The sequence below is a fragment of the Achroia grisella genome, unplaced genomic scaffold (assembly GCF_030625045.1).
Source record: "Achroia grisella isolate CSIRO2021 unplaced genomic scaffold, CSIRO_AGI_Agris_v1 utg1062, whole genome shotgun sequence".
Lineage (NCBI taxonomy): Eukaryota > Metazoa > Arthropoda > Insecta > Lepidoptera > Pyralidae > Achroia > Achroia grisella.
The window spans coordinates 288,784-310,825 of record NW_026712566.1 but is presented as its reverse complement, the minus strand read 5'-3'; the positions used below and the strand labels follow the sequence as shown (position 1 = coordinate 310,825).

At 31.0% G+C, this 22,042-nt stretch overlaps 2 protein-coding genes across 2 annotated transcripts; both read left to right on the top strand.

The window, feature by feature from the left end:
* The first annotated feature begins 6,079 nt into the window (after positions 1–6,079).
* Positions 6,080–10,720, top strand: LOC131855196 (uncharacterized). Its single transcript, XM_059206444.1, has 4 exons — positions 6,080–6,156; positions 8,129–8,368; positions 9,450–9,552; positions 10,020–10,720. Exons 1-4 carry the CDS (start codon positions 6,082–6,084, stop codon positions 10,127–10,129), a joined length of 528 nt encoding a protein of 175 aa, XP_059062427.1. The 5' UTR covers positions 6,080–6,081; the 3' UTR covers positions 10,130–10,720.
* Positions 10,721–11,883: 1,163 nt separating this feature from the next.
* Positions 11,884–21,990, top strand: LOC131854478 (uncharacterized). Its single transcript, XM_059205603.1, has 5 exons — positions 11,884–11,958; positions 13,962–14,024; positions 17,109–17,156; positions 20,142–20,405; positions 21,142–21,990. The coding sequence occupies exons 1-5, from the start codon at positions 11,884–11,886 to the stop codon at positions 21,181–21,183; spliced, it is 492 nt and encodes a 163-aa protein (XP_059061586.1). The 3' UTR covers positions 21,184–21,990.
* The last annotated feature ends 52 nt before the right edge of the window (positions 21,991–22,042 follow it).

Sequence of the window (22,042 nt, the reverse complement as noted above, 5' to 3'; positions counted from 1 at the left end):
TTCTAACATCTCCCTGACTCAGGCGTTTTTGGCGTTTTATTTACTATTTACAGACATTCGACCTCTAAGTTTTATTATCTGTATAGATGATTAAATATTGTTTGCGCCTTTTCGTAAAAACTTTCATCCCCTTTTTTATTTTACCCCTAAAATAAAAAAGGGGATGAAAGTTTTTATGTACATTCGTCATTTTTGAAGCTAGAAGCTTGAAACTTATTTTTGAGGCTGTTGATTAAATATAAATAAATAGGCCATCAAAGTTTGAAAAAATGTTATACTTAAGGGGGTAAAATAAAAAAGGGGATGAAAGTTTTTATGTACATTCGTCATTTTTGAAGCTAGAAGCTTGAAATTTATTTTTGAGGCTGTTGATTAAATATAAATAAATAGGCCATCAAAGTTTGAAAAAATGTTATACTTAAGGGGGTAAAATAAAATAGGGGATGAAAGTTTTTATGTAAATTCCTTATTTTTGAATTTAAAAGCATGAAACTTTTTTCATTGCCGTTTTGAGTTAGGTTATTAAATACCTTACTAATATTATAACTGTGAAAGTAACTCTGTCTGTCTATCTGTCTCACTTATAAGCCAAAACTACTCAACAGTTTTAAGTGAAATTTGGTACACAATTAGTCTAGATCCTGAGAAAGCACATAGGACACTTTTGAATGCGAAAAAAGGGTTGTAATGGCGTTGAAATGAGGACATTCTATTTCTATCGACGTGTCAGATGAGGTAGCCATTGACATATCATTTAAAGGTAGCCATTGACGTGTCGTATACAGACAACTATTGAAGTGTTTAAAGGTAGCCGTTGCCATGTCATTTAAAGACGGCTATTGTCGTGTTGTATAAAGACAGCTATTGAAGTGTCAGATAAAGGTAGCCATTGACGTGTCGCATAAAGACAACTATTGACGGGTCGTATAAAGAAAGCTATTGACGTGTCGTATAAAGACAGCTATTGACGTGCCAGATAAAGGTAGCCATTGATATGTCATTTAGAGGTAGCTATTGACGTGTCGTATAAAGGCAGCTATTGACGTGTCGATTTGGCTTTTATTGGGTTTAGGTCATCAAATATTTTTTTCATTATTTGGTCAAGGTCAGTATTTTACGCGGACGAAGTCGCGGGTGCAGCTAGTAAAATATATATAGTATGACATGATATTTTTATGTGGAAAAGGAAAAATTATGTAAATCTTATTATTATTATTATATATTAACACGAAATCTTGTCAGTATAGATGGCTGTTTGTTTGTTACTCTTTCACGCAGAAATTACTGAACTGATTTTGTTGAAACTTTACAGTGATATAGCTTATATATCAGTGTAATATATAGGCTAAAATCTTCAAGCCGGTGTAACCGCTGACACAGCTAATAAAGTATATCGCTGTTAAGAAATATTCACTTCCTTAATTGAGCCACATTTTATAGAGCAATAGATAATAATGCTGCTCCTTTATTATCATATGTTGGATATAAAACTCCTTTGTATTATTGACATATATTATTGTATACAAAAAAGAAAATGCATGTATATTAATAAAAAGACAACTGCGAATAAAATGGTGTTTACTTATTTGCCCTCTGCATAAATAAAATATCAATATCATAGACCAACCTCGACACAAATGTACTTTGCGGCACATTGGGTTGGGACACATAATCATTAATACCTACGGTATTTATATTATAATAACTAGCTGTTCTCGCCACTTCCTCCGCGGGCAATTTAACTTTTTTTTCTAAAATAAAATATTTTTCTCAAAATAATAGTAGCCTAAGTTACTCCTTATTACATCCGCTACCTGCCAAAAAATCCCGTCAAAATCGGTCCAGCCATTTCAGAGATTAGCCGGAACAAACAGACAGCCAGACAGATAAACAAAAATGTCATTTTTACAATTTATATTCATATTGTAAAATTCATGTAGTAAAAAACAGTTATTTCAATATTACAAACAGACACACCAATTTTATTCATACGTATAGATGTATAGATAAGTAATGCAGTAAAGCCATGCCAACTGGCGTGCTTTAAGAGACAAAATGTAGGTATGTAAGCTGTAATAAAACAAAAATCATACAACGCAAGCATCAAGGCTACTGTTATCATAAAAATGTTAACAGTAGCCTTGATGCTAACTATAAATAAGTTTGCAACGAAAACACATCCCAAACATGTCGATTCCACACATGCAGAGGATGAACGTATAATAACGTCAATCAGGCAACACTGTGGGAACAGTGTTGCCTGACTGGACCTTATATATTTACACAATCAGACTTTTTGTGTCTAATGAACAAACTTATATTAATAATATTAGATTCGTGTTTAAAAATTGCAATATTATTATTGTTAATTGAAATAATAATTAAAATATTGGTTTAAAGGTACTGGTCATTAAAACAATTGAGTCGACTGTACCACAGACAGCATAACTGTACTTACTTCTAAGATCAACTGGTAACATTTGAACTAAAAATCCGTCCGTTCTATAGTATTGCATAACATTACAATGGTGGTAGGTATATTATTACTCATGGAATATACAGTTCTGTACCGCTTGTGTTGTAGTGTTGCCATTTAAGTTGATACCCCTTCCCTTTTAGTGGGTATATTTTATTTCTGGACTAAAGAAGACTAAATTATCGTTTTTTTAAAGAATCATTCGAAAAGTTAATTTGTGAAGTTTAGTCTAGATTTGTTCGCACCTAGCAAAATTAGTTTTTTTGATATATTTAATGTTTGTGTAATTTAAAGTTTTTATATTTTAAGAATTGATGGATTGCTGCTCTTTGCACGGTTGCACCTAGTGGACTTGCACAATTTTCGTTGGCAACACTTATTTCCAAGTAGGTATGAAATATGACTAATATTGAATATCACATTTCTGCACATTGCTGCGTTGCGCTGCTCTTGAAGGTGTTTAAGTTTGAAGACTGTTCGGTATTATTACAGGATTGGAACTTTGCGGTAAGTCTATTTGCTCTTGATTTGCACCAAATTTTTTATAAAAATGCATTCTGAATAATCACAATCGATCGAACTACCGATCTACTCATTTACATATCGGCGTGCTTAGAAAAAGCGGAATACAGGGCGAAATGGCCAATTGATGCGTCACTTACTAATATAACAATTTTTTTAGTTACTCTCAATACATATTTCCATCTTCACGACATAAGACTGGTACTAAGTATTAAGAAAACTAAAATATTGCCTGAATTCGCCAACTTATAACTTTTATTAAAGCCGACGGTCGATCAGACAATATCATAGTTTTTTTTTCTTGTCACAGCACCATATAATACAGGTAGCATTATGTGGTGTTGTATCACAAACCGAAACATTCAATATTTTTGAGTCCGCGTAATACACATTGACCGAATAAACAAAAAATATTCAATGATTTAACCCAAAAATGACAAAAAAAGGTTTATAATAATTATGATACAAATTTACATCCCCTATTTTATTTTACCCTCTTAAAGGCAACGTAACAAACTTTGAATGTTATATTAATTTATATTTAAACAGCCTATAAATTAAGTGTGATCTCGCTTTAAAAATGACGATACGTGCATACAGCCTGTTATCTCCTCTTACAAACACTTACATCCCTTATTTCGCATTAAAAAGTAGCCTATATCCTTTCTCAGTCTAGATTATATGTTTACCAAATTTCATTTAAATCATTTCTGTAGTTTTGGCGTGAAAGCGACACAGACAGACAGACAAGCAGAATTATTGTAATATTAATAAGAAGAAGAACGGAGTGCAGAATGCTAATATTTTTTTTAATTATGCATAAAAATACACAATATTCTTATCTGTTGTGTAATTCATAGATAGTCATTAGCGGTGTACCAGAATCTCATGACAAAAATGGTAAAAAGAATTAGTGATATTTTTTTCCAAAAAAAATATTTTACACTTAATGTATAAAACATTGCAGTTTATTCAAGAAATTATGTATTTTTATAGTGAATTAAAATCTACCCATTCAATATTTAATAGTGAATTAAAATCACTTTATTTACACTTTATTTACACACCAAATATGAAGAAGTTTTTCATTTTGTGTTTTCTCCTTACATTAAGCAAGCAAACAACTACGAATAACTTGAAAATGGTTCCAGGAACTCTAAGGTCTTCATCTAATGAGGATGACGAAGACACGGCTGTATTTATATGTAAACCGTTCGTGCTGCGGTTTCATCAATCTGTCCTGTTCTATGAAATACTTTTCCACTTTTACGACATGTTCATAAGACTTTCGCCAATAATTTACCTTTAAATCCAAAGTACGTAAACATCTTTCCAAGGACATCGGTAATTAATAATACGACACTAATTTATGGAAAATTGTCAAAATTATCTCTTGCTTTAACCGGACTATTCATTGTTGATGTCTTTTTTTAGTATGTATGTATTTGTGTATAACTTTATATATTTATGTTTTTATATATTATGCATTATATATAAGTATGTATGTAGTTGGATATATATATTTACTTTATTTATTCCTACTTACTTGTATTTATTTTCATGTTATTTTCTTAATAATGCACCGCCCACTAATCTCTGTTTACCTCATGGTCGACTGGGAGAAAATTACTTATGGTGTTAAGTCCGCCATTTGCACCTTTATTTTTTTTTTGTATTTGTGCTTTAAAGTTTTAATAAATAAATAAATAAAATAAATTACTACTAGTATTACTTATTTACTATTAGTACTACAATAATTACTATTAGATACTAGTGGAAACCCCTGACCCCTAATAAGCCAAAGCCCAGTATCAGTACAAATATATAAATGAAAATTAAAAATGGTAAATTAAATGGATATGAAACAAAGTATCAAAATTTTACGTCATACTAACCAGTCAACGCTTGCACGCGGTCTAAAATCGAAGATTGCATTTGACCTGCGCCTTCTTCAAAGATCTTTCGGTACACATTATAAACAATGCTCCTGGATTGTGACCACAGTGGTTTCTTAGACATTCTTTCACCACTTTCGTGGAAAATTTCATAAAAACAACAAACACACGTAATGTCACTTGACAGATGACGTATTACCATATCAAAGTTAATATTTGTTTTACTTTTAAATACACATTAATAAGATACTGTTTAAATATTTTTCCGTTACGAACCTACATATACAACAGGTACATACCTGTTGTATATGTAGGTCGAAAATTTTTAATGTATTATATGTTTGTATGCCGCTTCTTTGTGTGCAGAAAGCTATTGCATCTACTATAAAGTACTATAACTATGTAAAATAAATCGATGGAAGAAAGAGTAAAATAAAATCGTATATTTTTCTTATGTCACAAAATTAACAACTCAAATTATATGTATACTTTTTAAATTAAAAAAAGTGGCTTTTAACTGGCCCTTTTATACACTATGAAATCCACGACAAGGTATATTACACGACGGATAAGAAAAGGTCGATGTCAAATTATATATAATATTGTTAATTATCAAATCAGCAAAGCGACGCTTGTTTCTGTGCTGTTACTAATGTAATCTAAGTTCTATATGCTGTTATCACAATATAAACTTAATAATGTTCAAACTTGTAATTATATATGTATATAGAAAACATACAAACAAACAACCATACTCATAATGTTAACTATCGTGTGAGGCACCATTAATTAAAAATGGTAAATCAATTATCATGTTCCTTTATCTAAGGCACTCAGAGTAACCTGAAACGGAATGGCAGAGGCCAGAGCCTCTTTGTGACATTAACAAGTTGATTGATGGCTGGATTGGACTGATGTAGCAGGATTTTGGAGCAAAATGGTTGGAGAGCTGAAAAGTGAAAAACCGTGCGAGGAATCGAACCCGCGACCATCGGAAGTAAGCCGGTGTGCTAAACCGCTACCTTAATATAGACCTTATGCTCGGTAACTTTAAAGTTCATTTCGATTATTATGCAAGATCACTTGATGGCGGTGTTTTATTTATTAGACACCCTGTACGGGAGTCGACCGGATCGTTACAGCACCTATAGGTACTTACTAATGTTCATTCTCGTTCCCAGATCCACAATGTGTTACGCCGGAAAATGTTGCTACTTTATGAAGGTAGAGACTGGATCTATGATATTCGCTGTTATCAATATGGTTAGTATAATTTAGAAAAAAACATTTACGCTTTGTGCGCACTTACAAGCCGAAACCAAGTGTGTAGTGTGTAAGCGTAAACGCGATTGCGTGTGTGTGTGCGTATATGTGTGAAAAAGACGCCAGTGGTGCCTCCTAAACCCCATACTCTGTAACTTCACTCACCTTCCGAACCTAAACACTGCTTCCAAAGCAAGCTGTTTGTAGACTGAAACAGTTCAGACAGAGGTATATACGCAGACGAAGTATAAACATATTCTAACTAGTGCCAATCTTAAAACTTTTAACCTTGTACAAAGAAATAAAAAAAAACACATAAGTATACATAGTCTAGCCATAAATACAGTTAGAATAACAAAATATTACATTTGAAATTGGAATCTCTCATTGTTTTAAAATAGGTATTAATTGTGTGACTCGTCACAAGAAGAATGAACAAGAAACTTGCGTGTTATACTTTTAAATATATGTTGTTCTAAGTAAATACAAACATCTAAACATCATATTACTGAGAAAAGCCTATTACTCACTAAACGATTACTTGAATGACGAGCATGCATGGCAATAGTCGTTCATGCACGGGATTATCATATAATGTTAGATATAATAATAATAATAATATAGACGCCTATATGGGTAAACATTGTAAATAAACAGGCTTTTAAAAAAATAAGACATTTAATTGAGTTTCTTGCCAGTTCTTCTCAATTAAATCTGTATACTGAACAACAAAATAATATAAAAATTATAATATAAAACTGACGTTCATAAGGGGCTAAAATGTCCTACATGAATAAATGATTTTTTAATTTTAATTTGAATACACATTAACAGGACTTAGTCATCCGAATATTTATATACTCGGGTTGTTCGTAACAAGTAACAATAATAATATATATAAACAGGACAATTCACACAGCGTTATCTAGTCCCAAGTTAAGCTAGTTAAAGCTTGTTATAAGTATTAGATCATACCAACACATATTTTTGTTTTTCGTAAATACTTACACATTATGGTATATATAGAAAACATCTAGACTGATACAAACAATCGTACTCATGTATACAAATTTTAGTACCGTGCTAGAAATCGAACCCGCGACCATCGGAAGTAATGCGGTGTGCTAAATCGCTAGGCCACCGAGGTCATCATATTAACTCAATAAGGTGTAGCGCGATTTTGTTCAATGCATTTACTGTCAGAAAGAACATAAAATCCATGTCAATCAATTCAAGAAACAACAATCTATCAATGAAAAAGTGAAATCTAACTTACACTTGTTTCACAGTTATTTCTATGCGAATACCGTAATTTATTTAAAAAAAACGTACAAAATGAAGAACTATAGAAGATTCTAAATAAATACCTACTTATAAAAATCTCGCACAAAATTGTACGAGGATGTTGACTTGGTATCAAAACTCAAGAATCCCGTACCCGCTGGATATATTATTATATACTGGAGTCTAATTTAATTGTCAATTTCAATCCAATTTAATTTTATTTCTACGATTTTTTTAAGACGATGATTGATTTTTTAAGACCGAACCTAATAAATTGATTACAGTGTTTGTTTTTTTAATTAATGAAAATGGAATGGACCATCCGCCTGCTCGATAAAGATTTACGCTGGCGGGAAAACCTGTGTAAAAAAAGAAGATGAGCATGAGGTCAAGTCAGTTAACTCATCGTGGCAAATTCACCAGGAATGTATCATGATGTTTTCCAGAGGGCACCGCGTTCATTAGTCCACTTTACAACCGATATCCTCCTCTTTGACCATAAAATATCTAATTAATACATATCTATTTAATACACTACCACAGTATTGCATATTATTTAATATTAATCGGACCAATGAAATGGCAATTATTCGGAATTAGTTCCTGTCAGGAGTAGACAGGTTGTAGTAGGTAAAACTACCTTATCTATAATGTAGAATAGAAGACTCACAATATTTATTTTTTACAGATTATCAATTCTATACTCGTCATCGGTATTATTGCAGGCCTGGTATGGTATGACATTCATTATTATCAAGCTCTACATCCCACTGATTACAAATTAGTGAACAACGTTTATCAGCAGACAGACGAAGCCAACAAGTTATACGAGCAGGCTATTTATGTAAATATAATTTTAGGTGTAAGCCTGATGTTGAGCTTGATATATTTCGCATTTTCCGTATTGTTGCTCAACGGATTAATAAAGGTAAGCGTTATTTATACATTCTATATAAATACGAGAAACAAAAACTTTGTACCTGTCGCGGACGGAGGAGTATGAAATTTTCCATACTTATAGTTTTATAGAAATAAGAAGGATCGCAGAATACTAATATTTTTTCAAATTATCCATAAAAATTCATTAACCTTTCGAATGTCCGTCGTCAGTCGCAGCAACCAAGAGCAATCTTATTTTATATTAAATAAGGATAAAATTGGTTAAAAAGAAGTCACTGTTTTGAGGGCACAGACAGTAATACGGTTTAAGAAGCGTGCACAGATCTCTGTCGAAGTATGTTTCTCTTGTGTTTATTGCTGAAAAAGATCTGAACAGCGGCGGCGACTTTTTATATTATGTAAATATATTCCTGAAATTGTTGTATCAAGTATCACCCACTTACAGAAATAGTAGCAGTGTACAAAGTCTTAGATTACTTGAAGGAAAGGTTTATAGAATAAATATGTATGTGTACTACACGCACACAGAACACTTTGTATTTATATATCAATATTAATTATATTAATTACATTGCGATGATTGAGATACATATTCCTGGAACAAAAGGTCCATCAGTAACAAATTATAAGGTACTGGGCATTCTCGTGAATCACTAAAAAGTTAATAAATATGTAGTATACACATTAACAGAATTTGAATAAATAACCCTGGACAATTAACACAGCGGCATCTAGTCCCACGGAAAGCAAAGTTGTGTTATGGGTAGTATACAACTAATATAGTACTTAGATTTTTTTTTTGTAAATACATACATAATATGCATATAAAACACCCAGACCGATATAAACAATCATACTCATGAATACAAATGTTTGCACCGTGCGAGGAATCGAACCCGCAATCATCGGTAGCGGTGTGCTAAACCGCTGGACTACTAACGCCGCCTTAATTGAGACAAGTCTATATAATATTTTACCTTAGTTACCTTACTGTATACTAAACGTTTGCGTTTAGTATACAGTAGTATTAGCATAGTAAAACAGATCTTTACAATCAACTTTGTACAAAGTCTACATAGATTTAAATTAATGATATTATAATTTTTCAGACAAAATCCGGGCAAGTGAAGGCCTATTTCATATTTGGTGTCATTATGAATGTTTTGAACTACGTACTAATCATATTTGTACCGGCTGTAATAACTGTTTCAGGTAAGTATTTTATTACCACTTTCATATTTACACTAGCGGGTCATCCCAGCCTCGCACGGATAAAGTAAAGCATAAGATATACCTAAGTTTCTTGCATCACCTGAAAGTCCATAAGTATAGAGAATAGCGGCCTTTTTCATTCGACTGCAATAACGTAACCATTAATAAATTACTTTACAAGAATTTAAGACTGTACTAAAGTACTTTTTAGAAATAGAAATAAAAATAATCTTTATAAATATAAACATTATTTAATAGTCATATTTTTTTATTCTACTTCTATTTTAGTTGTTTACAATATGGCATTAAAAATACATACAACCCTAATTTTCACCCTTCTATCCCTATTTTAAAAACAACTAGTTGTCCCAAAATAGAACCATTTTGGGACAAGTAGTTGTTTTTAAAATCTAATCTAATCTAAGTTATAATCTTATAATATTTTTAAATTGAATTATGATTTCCAGTGCCCTACACTCTGTTGCTCGTGATGATCTACATGACGTACACCAAAATGGAGGCTAACAAACACTGTGCAACGGTATTACATGACCGTTCCGTCCTCGTCTCAGCTTAAATTACTATTGTACTAATTGTTTATTTTATGTTTACAGTTTAGTTTATATTAACAGTTCTATGATATAACGTAAGGTTATTTTCATAGTCCAAGTGGGAACTCTAAAAACAAGAACACGAGATACGAAAATATTTTATAATATTATGTTGTTAATTTATTTCACTGTTATTTTCACATGTTTACCTGATTGGGAAGAGCGGGATATACAGCACCCATAATTATCTTAATACTATTATGTAACATTATCCTGTCTATGATATTATTAATGAAAATATTAATTGACATAGAATAATTCAATATGATTAGTATTATATAATATTATATAGTTATCTTCCTAAAAATAGTCTCATAGATGATTAAAGAACCAGTCTGTAGAAATTTTTAGTCAATTAGCTTCTGACTCGAGTCACAGAAAGACTAACTTCTAAGCACGTGTAACATGTTCTTCTTTTTAGCAAACCCTCTATATATAAGTTTACTATAATCTAAGATTGGGTGTTGTGTAGCGAAGACAATACCCGATAAGTGTTTTAAATGTATTTGCGTAAACATTATTATTTTTATATTATAATAAAGACTTGTAATAAATAATTAGTTTACATTCTTCACATACTCCAATGAAAATGTCTGACACTTAGTGGAAATAGATAGAAAAGTCCTACGCCAGTGAAGCTGTACCTCGCAGCATTTAGGGATTAGTTTTCTTTTTTTAGTTTTCAATTAATTAGACTGCCTCACTTGGAACGTTGCAACCTTTTCCTATAGACATGAACAGCACTACAAGTATCACATTACTTTGCGCCCGCAGTTTGCATTCCTCATGCGTTCTTATTCCTGGAGGACTTTTGTAGAAAGACAAATACACTATTGGTTAGCTGAGGTTGATAATATATTTCCCTAATACATAGATATATACATATGGAGTAGCACGGGTCAAGGTTAACAACCTTCCCAACTAGCTACATTATTGCAGTCTGGACACAAAGTCTAGGTTCTAAACGAGTAATAATCGCTATAATGAGAATTATACATTATGTCATACATATTTCAGTATTAAAGTCATTCAACCAGAGTGCTGATGATATTCCTATTATATTTATTTATAAAGGAAGTATATTTATTAGGTATAATTCCTGTAATTTTACTGCAATTCATCCAAAAGGAAGATAGTTTTTGAAGTTAGGTTTAAGGATAATTAAGATAGAGCAGTGAAATTAGGGTATTGGGCATGACATATTAATCCTCAAGAATGTCACCTCAAATATGGTATTGTTAATTTAACATGATATCGAATGTCTTTAGATGATCAGTTATAATGTGTGTATGTAAATCTGAAAGTATCAAATGATAAATACTAAAACGCCGTATGAATATAATTAGCACAAACTGTTCTAGAAATTAATTATTGGCTTTAACATTATTCAACTAACAAGTTAGTTCTAACACAAGCTGCATACATGGGCATAATGGACACGGTGGGGCAGAGTGAAGCGCTAGCCTCACCCTGGCACTGACCTGTAAGGTAGCTAACCAAACCTAAAGAAATAAAGATCTAACTATAATACTTAATATCTGTAAGAAATATCTGCCTGCGCTATCAGTTTACGCTGGCGGATTTACCTGTGGAGTATGATAACGTTAGCATGAGATCAAGTCAGTTTGCCCATCGTGATTACCTAAACAACCAAGAATTAACTACGATGCTTTCCAGGGGGAACCGCGTTGAGTGGACGTAACATGGTACATTGCTAGCAATGGAGACACTAAATAAACCACCCTACCTCCATGTCTGCATGTTATGTAGGTACACAGAGTCCCTTAAGTCTTTGGTTAGTCTGTTTGAACTAAATAGTACCACAGATAATTTATTTTTATATAATAATACTGAATTTAGAGTTAATACTTTAAATAATATCAATCTCAGGACGATTCACACAACGCCATCAAGTTAAGCTACCTTGTGTTATGGGTGCCAGACAAGTATTACAAATACATAGATATTTTTTTCGCAAATATTATTCATAGAAAACACCCAGACCAGACCAGATACAAATAATCATACTCATGAATACAAAGTTAGCACCGTGCGAAAAATCGAAATGCGATCTTCAGAAGTAAAACGAAGCCATTATATTGTCAATTTATAAAATTTTAACTCTATAGTGGTTTGTAGAATAGAATAGAATTTTTGAAAATCATTTATTCAAATAAACTTACATTGAAGCACTTTTGAATAGTCATTACATTTTTAATCTACCGCTTATTTTCGGAAAACTGTCTCATCACAAGAAGAACGAGCAAGAAACTTGCGTATTGCTCTTTTAAATAATTTTGTTATTACTTTACATTTTTAAGTTTAAGTGTGTAAATACAAACTACAAATTAGCACTAATTCAATTAAATACTTAAATAGAAAAAATATTGCATATATAACCAACTGGTTAAACAATTAATAAGAGGAAATCAGTCATAGTGATAAGAGCAGACCAGTCCCTACAAGCAGCACCCGTTCACGAGTATGACGGATGAGCCAGCCAACACTGCGCTCGACCATATTTTAGGGAGCCCAATGACCCGGCCCACCACGCCGACACAAGTCTGGACATTTTAGTGAGCATGACTACTCAAAACACTAGACTACGTCAAAGCTACAATTGCATTCGCACGTTTCGAAATTGGAAATTGGAAATGTAAAGTTACGATTTAAAGTAGCAACACGCAAGTTTCTTGCACGTTCTTCTTGTGATGAGACATCTTTCCGAATGAGCGGTAGATTAAAATAATGATACTTATGACTATTTAATAGTTAAATTCAGTTTATTTGAATAAATTATTTTCTATTCTATTCTCTTGTATATGTTTTCCGTTATAAGTAAACCTATGTATGTTCAAATTATCGTTCACCTAGTAGTTTTGAGATATGGTTTTATATATTAAAGTTTGTCTTGAATAGTGATTACAGTCAGTAGACAAACAATTTTATAACTATGGTTAGTAATTATAATAATTCAAGACAATTCACACGAAACAGTATCTGTATTGTACTAAATAACTTATAGATATACACTTTTATTTGTAAATATATACATAATATAAACGGAAACGCCTGGACCAATTCAAACAATCATGCTCGTGAATACAAACGTTAGGTTATATAGTTGGGAAGAGTCTAACATGTGATTATTCGAAGTAAGGCTGTTTACTTAACCGCTAGATCAACGAGACTAATCTATACATCTATAGGTACATATAAATAAAATTGGAGTGTCTGTTTGTAATATTGAAATAACTGTTTTTTACTAAATGCATATAAATCAAAATAACATTTTTTACAATTGTTGTCTGTCTGTTTGTTCCGGCTAATCTCTGAAATAGTTGGACCGATTTTGACGGGACTTTTTTTGGCAGGTATGTAATTAGGTTAATATTATTTCAAAAAAATAAAATTACTGGGCTACTTATTAGCACTAAATTACATCCTTTTGGGTTTAAGTTATTCTTGTTATATTACTTATTTTTTATTTCATTTGTAGATAAGCTCATTTTAGTCATCACAATGCGTCTGAGATGGCTAGATTAAGATGATGAGATGACTATATTCTAGATTCCTAACATACAGAGCTCAGATCTAGTTTAAGGTCCAATCTCCTAATAATTGGTGGCTGTGGTTTATACCCATAATTATGTTCAATAGTGGCTTATCATAATTTGTTTGTAGGTAGTTAATTATACAATTATAGTGACAGTATCACTCTGTGGATGACACATTCGTCTCATTCTCTACCTAATATAATTAATTGTATTCATTATTTTGAATAGTCACATTGTTCAGTGGCGACGTTCGGTTAGAACAGCGGTATTTGTGGTCTATTCGCTGTTTTGCAAGTACAAGCAGGTATGTATTTGGGCCAATCAACTATTAAGTGTACGAAAAATTTTATTTAATTTTTTTTTATATTTTGTAGCATTTGCTGTAGATAATTATCTATATTTTAAGAATTCACATAGAGCAGAAGGTTTTATTTAATTAAAATAGTAATTTGACTCCGAATTCAACATGACACTAGTTAAGAGAGTCCCTTGGAGAGCTATAACCAAATAGGTTACTGAACCATTTATAATTCAGTCAAATAAGCTCTTCACTGCCAATCTTATGGTTTGCTTTAGTTAGCAAAGATTACCATGGCGTATAGAGCAAGCCACACTCTCTACAACTGACCATAAATCATTACCCAGTGGAGTAATATCGGGATTAGATGACTGCCAGTCTTCAGCTTTGATGTAGCCCGAAACGTTTGTTTCCAACCAAGCTTGGGGATAGAGCTTTACTGAAAGGACCATTCTTGATTATGCAACATGGTGTTGTTAAGGGGGATTAACCATCTACACAAGAATGGTATTCTTCTTCACAAAAATATGGTTTAATTACTCATTCATATCTAACATCCCGCCAAACAATCTCTGAAGTAGGATAATATTCACGTAGTGCTGTTGACAAGTAAGGACACTTCTTAGAGCTTTCAGCATAAACCGTTCTGCTCGTTAAAATATGTCCAATGGGAAAAAATAATCATGAGTAAAAAAAAGCCTTGCTATATCAACTGTCAAAACATATAATGATTACGCGGCAAAGTGCGAAGTTGGTTTCGAAAAACTACAATTAAACAGCGTGAAAAATAAATTATTTTCCGAACAACCTATTCAGTTATATTGAATTTTTTCCAAAATCCATGGAATGCTAAGAGAAATTTGCCACTCTCATACGCACATTAAAATTATATATTACAACTAGCTGTTCTCGCGACTTCATCCGCGTGGAATAAATTTTACTATTTTATTTTTCTAAAATAAAAATCCTAAGTCTCGTCCAAATTGGTCCAACCATTTTAGAGATTAGCCGAAACAAACAGACAGACAGATAAACAAAAATCGTAAAAAATGTTATTTTTGTGTATGTATATATATTCATATGTATGTAGTACAAGACGGTTACTTCAATATTACAAACAGACACTCCAATTTTATTTATATGTATAGATTCATTCATAGCATCAAAATTATATATACCTATTGATTCATGTGTAACAAATCATGTTAATGATATCAGTTTTTTAGTCTCTGACTCTCACACCTCCGACAGCTCACACTAGTTTAGAAATCAGGACTGCATCAAATTGTGCACTGATGAAGGTTCAAATAAATTATTATGCGTATTAAAAAAAAAGTCATTTTAAGGTTAAATAACACTATTTTGTTAACAATTTAATTAGATATTTAATAGAAATATTAATATACTAGTAGTTCCCGCGACTTCGTCCACGTGGATGTATAGGTCCAACAGAAATTGTTAGTATTTTAACAGATTTAATTTTGTTTATGTTTTTTGCTAGTAGTTCTATTGTTTACTCTTCTGTATATTGTTTTATATTATGTATGTTATTTAAATGTAGAGATGTAGAATGTCTTAAATGTAATGGATTTAACTTTATTTTTCTAAAATAAATGTAGCCTAAGTTACTCCTTATTACATCAGTTACCTGCCAAAAAAAGTTCCGTCAAAATCGGTCCAACCATTTCAGTGATTAGCCGGCACAAACAAAGAGAGAGACAAAAATTGTAAAAAAATTTATTTATATTCATATGCATGTAGTAAATAAACGGTTATTTCAATATTACAAACAGACACTCAAATTTTATTTATATGTATGTAATGTATATTATCGTAAATATTACATATATGTAGGTATCATAGCATCCATGCTGACACGTTAGTTGACGCATAACAATATTTTACTATAATATGCAGTATATTGTCCGTATTACCACAGATAACATAATATTACGTGTATTACGTAACAGAATATCACAATTTTGTACGGGTAATTCGCGGCATTTTAGATGCAAATTAAATACTTTGCTTGTAAAATATTCAATATTAATTACTATTGTAGTGACAAATATAATAATTAGTCATATTTATACAGTATGTTTGTTTTCACTAAATACATTGGTAACATAAATATATTTTTATGTCCTAAACACAGATCGAAGTAGGTAGGGCTATTTAGGATCATGGATCTCAAACATTTATATTAATATGAATAATTCATTTTCACATTTCTTAATGATAATTAATATAATTATGTAATGTAAATTTTCCTAATTATTAATTATTATTTTAATTATATACAAATTATTTGTTCTTTTCAATCATCATCAATCATATCGATTTTTGAGGCACAAATAAATTTTTATGGAAATTGTATTGTAAAAGAAATTGTTACATGATTGTTGATTCTTGTATAAATATAAGAAATTGTTACATTAAAAAATATATGTGATTTAATGAAGCAAGTTTCTATCTATTTATTGTATTGTCCTTTAAACCGTCCTTATACTTAAGTGGAAGTAATGTTGTCTCTTTCTCCGTAAAAATAATAAAAAGTAAAAGTAAAATGGCCTAATACGTAATATCAGTAAGGCGTAAGTAACTTTTTATTTATTCATATATATTTTTTTCTTCTTTGGTTCCGGCGGTTTAATAGCTTTTTATTATTTTTTTACTCAAAAAACAAATCTCTGAGATTCGGGAATATCCATATTATTCAATCATATGGCAAGCATAGAGTAGCTCTACCTACTCAAGTTACTAGTCATGAAATAGGACGGTCTTCTGCTTGTTTAAATATTGCTCAATTGTAAAAATAATCATGAATCCAAAAAGCTCCATATTAATGTCACAAAATATTTGACAATCGATTGGCGCGAAAATGAGAAAACACTATGAATATTCATAAAACAATGACAGATTCCAAATTCAAACATAACATTTTGTTTATTTTTAATTGAACAGTATTTAAGGCCAGACTATGTAGGTATATACATATTTAATATCTATGATAATCCACAATTAAGATGTTAGTATTTACTTCTTGTTTCATACAGTGAAACTTATTTTTTATTTGCCTGTTTTTTTCAGATCCCTGTAGCGGTTCTGGACACTTATAAGTCCGCTATCGTCAATGTTGTTAGTATATATTATCCATATTTTATTGTTTCATATAAATTTCTATATTTTTATGGCTTAATTATATAACGGTTTATTAACAATTTTAATTAAAACAGAATAGTATATTTTTAATATACTAGTCTGTATAGATATATTTATATTATTATACTGTTATGGATATTTTATATTATATTTCTATAATAATATACATTTTGCAAATTGTAATAAAGAACTTTAAACTTAGCTGGCTTTTAATGAGTCAATATTAAGAAACAGACAGCTCCAATTTTATTTATATGTATAGCATCTCTTCATGGGTCAAAATTATATATACCTATTGATTCAGCGTGTAACAAAACATGTATAATTATGTTTGATATCGCGGCGATTTTATCTCTGACTCCTCACACCTCCGACAGCTCACACTAGTTTAGAAATCATGGTAGCTGCATCCAATTGTGCACTGATGAAGGTTCGAATAAATTATTATGGAAAAAAAAAACGACGACTATTTTGTTAACAATTTAATTAAACATTTAATAGAAATATTAATATACTAGCAGTTCCAGATTGCACTCCATGTCGTGGATTATAGATCCAACAGAAATTATTAGTATTTTATAGATAATTTTGGATGTTTTTTCCTAGTAGTTCTATTGTCCCAAGGCTGTCGTATATTGTTTTATATTATGTATGTTATTTAAATGTAGAGATGTAGACTGTAGCTTAAATGATAATGGAATTTAAACGGTATTTTTTGAACATCCAATGTAGTTCCAACTTCGACTCCTTATTATATCAGCTACCTGCCAAAATCAATCTCCAGAGCCAAATAGGTCCAAAGCCATTTCATAGCGTTATCATGGGGGACTTTAACAAACAGACAAAAATTGATGAAAAAATGTTTTATGTACCGTATTTAATTCATCCGAAAAACGGTCATTTCAACATTACAAACAGACATTCAAAGATTTATATGTATATAATTATATTATCGAAATATTACATATATTAGGATCATAGGAACACCATGAAATGGACGTGGATTGACGCATAACAATATTTTACAAAAATGCAGATATTGCCCATCTTGTCAACGAGATAACATATTATTACGTGTATTATATATATCATAATTTTGTACGGGATTACCGGATTGTAAGAGGCACATTGAATACTGAAAATATTCAATATTAACGATACTGATGAAAATATACAATTAGTCATATTTATACAGATCCAAAACCCCGAAAGTTTTCAGCTAAATACAATTGCAAAACCGTTTCGAAATATATTTTTATGGTCATATTTATACACTCTAAACACTTCAAAACCCGCCGCGCAGAAAGAACCGGAAAAATATCTATCTCTACCCTCAATATTAATATGAATAATTCATTTTCACACGCTTTCTTAATGATAATCTGATATAATTATGTAATGTAAATGTTCCAATTATTAATTATTATTTTAGATTATATACAAATTATTTGTTCTTTTCAATCATCATCAATCATGACGGCAGGATCGTTTTTAAGAACTTTTGACAAATATATTTTTATGGACATTATACACGAAACACGGGCACCTGTTAACATGATTGTTGAGCCAAATTGTATAAATATATGAAATTGTAAACAACTTAAAAAAACATATGTGGAGTTAATGAAGCAAGTTTCTATCTATTTATTGTTTGTCCTCCAAACCGTCCTTATACTTAAGTGGAAGCAATGTTGTTCTTTCTCTGTCAAAATAATAAAAAGTAAAAGAAAATGGCCTCATACGTAATATCAGTAAGGCGTAAGTAACTTTTTTTTATTCATATATATTTTTCGTCTTCGCGCAGGTTTGGTTCCGAATAGCTTTTTATTATTTTTTTACTCAAAAAACAAATCCTGAGATTCGGGAATATCCATATTATTCAATCATATGGCAAGCATAAACCTGCTCTACCTACTCAAGTCACTAGTCATGAAATAGGACGGTCTTCTGCTTGTTTAAATATTGCTCATATATCGAAGCGTAAAAAAATGAATCCACGCCATATTAATGTCACAAAATATTTGACAATCGATTGCGCGAAAATGAGAAAACACTATGAATATTCATAAAACAATGACAGATTCCAAATTCAAACATAACATTTTGTTTATTTTTAATTGTAACATATTTAATGGCTGAGACTATGTAGGACATATACATATTAGAATATCTATGATAATCCACAATTTAGATGTTAGTATTTACTTCTTGTTTCATACAAGTGAAACTTATTTTTTATTTGCCTGTTTTTTTCAGATCCCTGTAGCGGTTCGAAATGGACACTTATAAGTCCGCTATCGTCAATTTGTTAGTATATATTATCCATATTTTATTGTCTTCATTAAATTTCTATATTTTTATGGCTTAATTATATAACGTTTTTATTAACAATTGTTAATTAAAACAGAATAGTATATTTTTAATATACTAGTCTGTATAGATATATTTATATTATTATACTCTATGGATATTTTATATTATATTTCTATAATAATATACATTTTTCAAAACCACAATTGGAATAAAGAACTTTACAACTTAGCTGGCTTTTAATGAGTCATAATTAAGAATTGCTACTAACAGCTTTACGAAACTAAAATTATTATATACATATATATTTATTACTAGCTGTGTCCACGTTTCACCCATGTTAACTTTCAATAAAAAATGTAGCTTATAAGCTATATTGCTGAAAATTTAACCATCCATACTTACAAACTTTCACATTTATAATATGAATAAGATTTATATAATGTCTTGTGTGAATAAATATTATATATATATGTATATATATTTATATCTATAAGATATGTCGCAATTACGACGACCTGTTCTGAGGTTTTGACCCTTATCGAGCCCTCAGACCTGCCCTCAGAAATCTCCCCTTCCCCGTCAAAATATATATAGCATATATATTTATTAGAAAAAAAAAATTGTATATTGTATACTTTTTCATTGCAGATTATTGGGTTTGTGCTCACCATCAGTAACTTTTTAAGTTTGATAATATTTAATGTGAGCTATAATAAAGCTCAAAAATATTCTCAAAATGATAGTTTTTGGAGCGGTCTATTTGGAAAAATTAAATCAATTGCAAAAACAACACTAATTGAAGCATTATTTGGAGACAATTTTTTCGTACTTATGAACTCATTTTTAATATTATCCACGGTTTTGAGTTCAATATATTTTGCAACTTTTGTAATATGCATCACAGGATTCAAGGTAACTTTTTGATTATTTACTTTATTTTTATAAATTAATAGCAATTATATAGTAAACAACCGTGACCATATTTTCACATGGCGCTATTTGTTTCAAAACCAAACAGAACTTGTACGATGGGTACTACACATATAAATTTACCTAAAAAGGTAAGAAAAAAAATCAAAAAACTTACGAATATAACCATGCGTTTTTACAGTTTATCCATCGATATCGTGGCAAAGTAAGATTATTTTGTTCTAATATAGTGATGTTGGTAGATATGTCACCTGCCACGTTGTATTCAAATATACCGCCTATATGAGCGTAATGTGGGTATATTTAGTATTGCATTCGCCGTGATGACAGTTGACAAATAATAATAATAATGTCAGGATTCACACAGCGCAATCTAGACCTAAGTTTAGCTATCTAAAGCTTGTATTATGAGTACTAGATAACTGATACGAATACATAGATATAATTTTTTTTCGTAAATACACAGGTACATATACTACATATATATAGTAAACACCCAAACCAATGCAAACAAATACTCAATGAATACAAAAGTTTGTATCGTGCGAGGAATCGAACCCGCGACCGTCGGTAGTAAGGCGGTGTGCTAAACCGCTAGACCACCGAGGCCGTCATAACAAACGAGTTGACAAAGAGTCAGATTACCTCATCTGGTATAAGTCGTGAAGCATATTATATTATTGTGATTGATGTTTTCTTTTTCTTTTAACTTTCTCAGAAAACAATCCAACGACGAGTTACTCAACTACCATACAAATAGATGAAGGACTATCAAACACCGCCTATTTTGCTGTCGCACTTATCATGAGGATCATAATTGACTACCTGTGTATCCTACCGTAAACGTCTGGGTTACATTTTCCCCGTTTTTATATTTTTCATTGATACTTCAATCCTAATAATAATATAATACTTAGTTGTAGCGTGATGTATCTAATAGCTAACAGCGTAGTAAATGAACATAGGTTATGCCAACACAAATGATTTTTCAATTCAAAACCGTATTATTAGCTTATTCATGACAACAATCCAAGACAGTATATGAATTTCATAAAACACTTATAAGACATTGTTGTTATAATTTCAGAATACCTAAATAAATTACTTTATTGTTATAAGTTACAAGGAAAACTGAATTTAAATCAATTAACCATATATGTACTTATGTATAATTAGAGACATACAATATTATCCTCATTATTTGGTTTACTCATTCTCTCTCTGAAACGTTAGATTCAAATAATCTGGGCAGGGTTTTCAGCCCTTCTCGTTCAGTTATTACTCGCAACCCTTTTTATATTATCGCTACACCCAGCTCCGGGGTGTGATAAGTTGCCAATTCGCTGTCTCCATTCTAGAACACGCCTGCTTCAGCGAGCAGTACTACGACAGTTTTGACCAACACAGCTCTTCGAATTTGCAAGTTGAAGTCTGCCACTTTATGACTTTAAAAATGAACAGTAAAATCATTTATTTATGTCTTTGTTATTTGGTAGCTTCTATTCACACAAAATCCTTATGAATGTAGTTTATAACAACATTTATTTAAAAGAACAACACGCAAGTGTCTTGTTCTTTATTCTTGTAATAAGTTTGCGTTCCGAATGAGTAGTAAAATA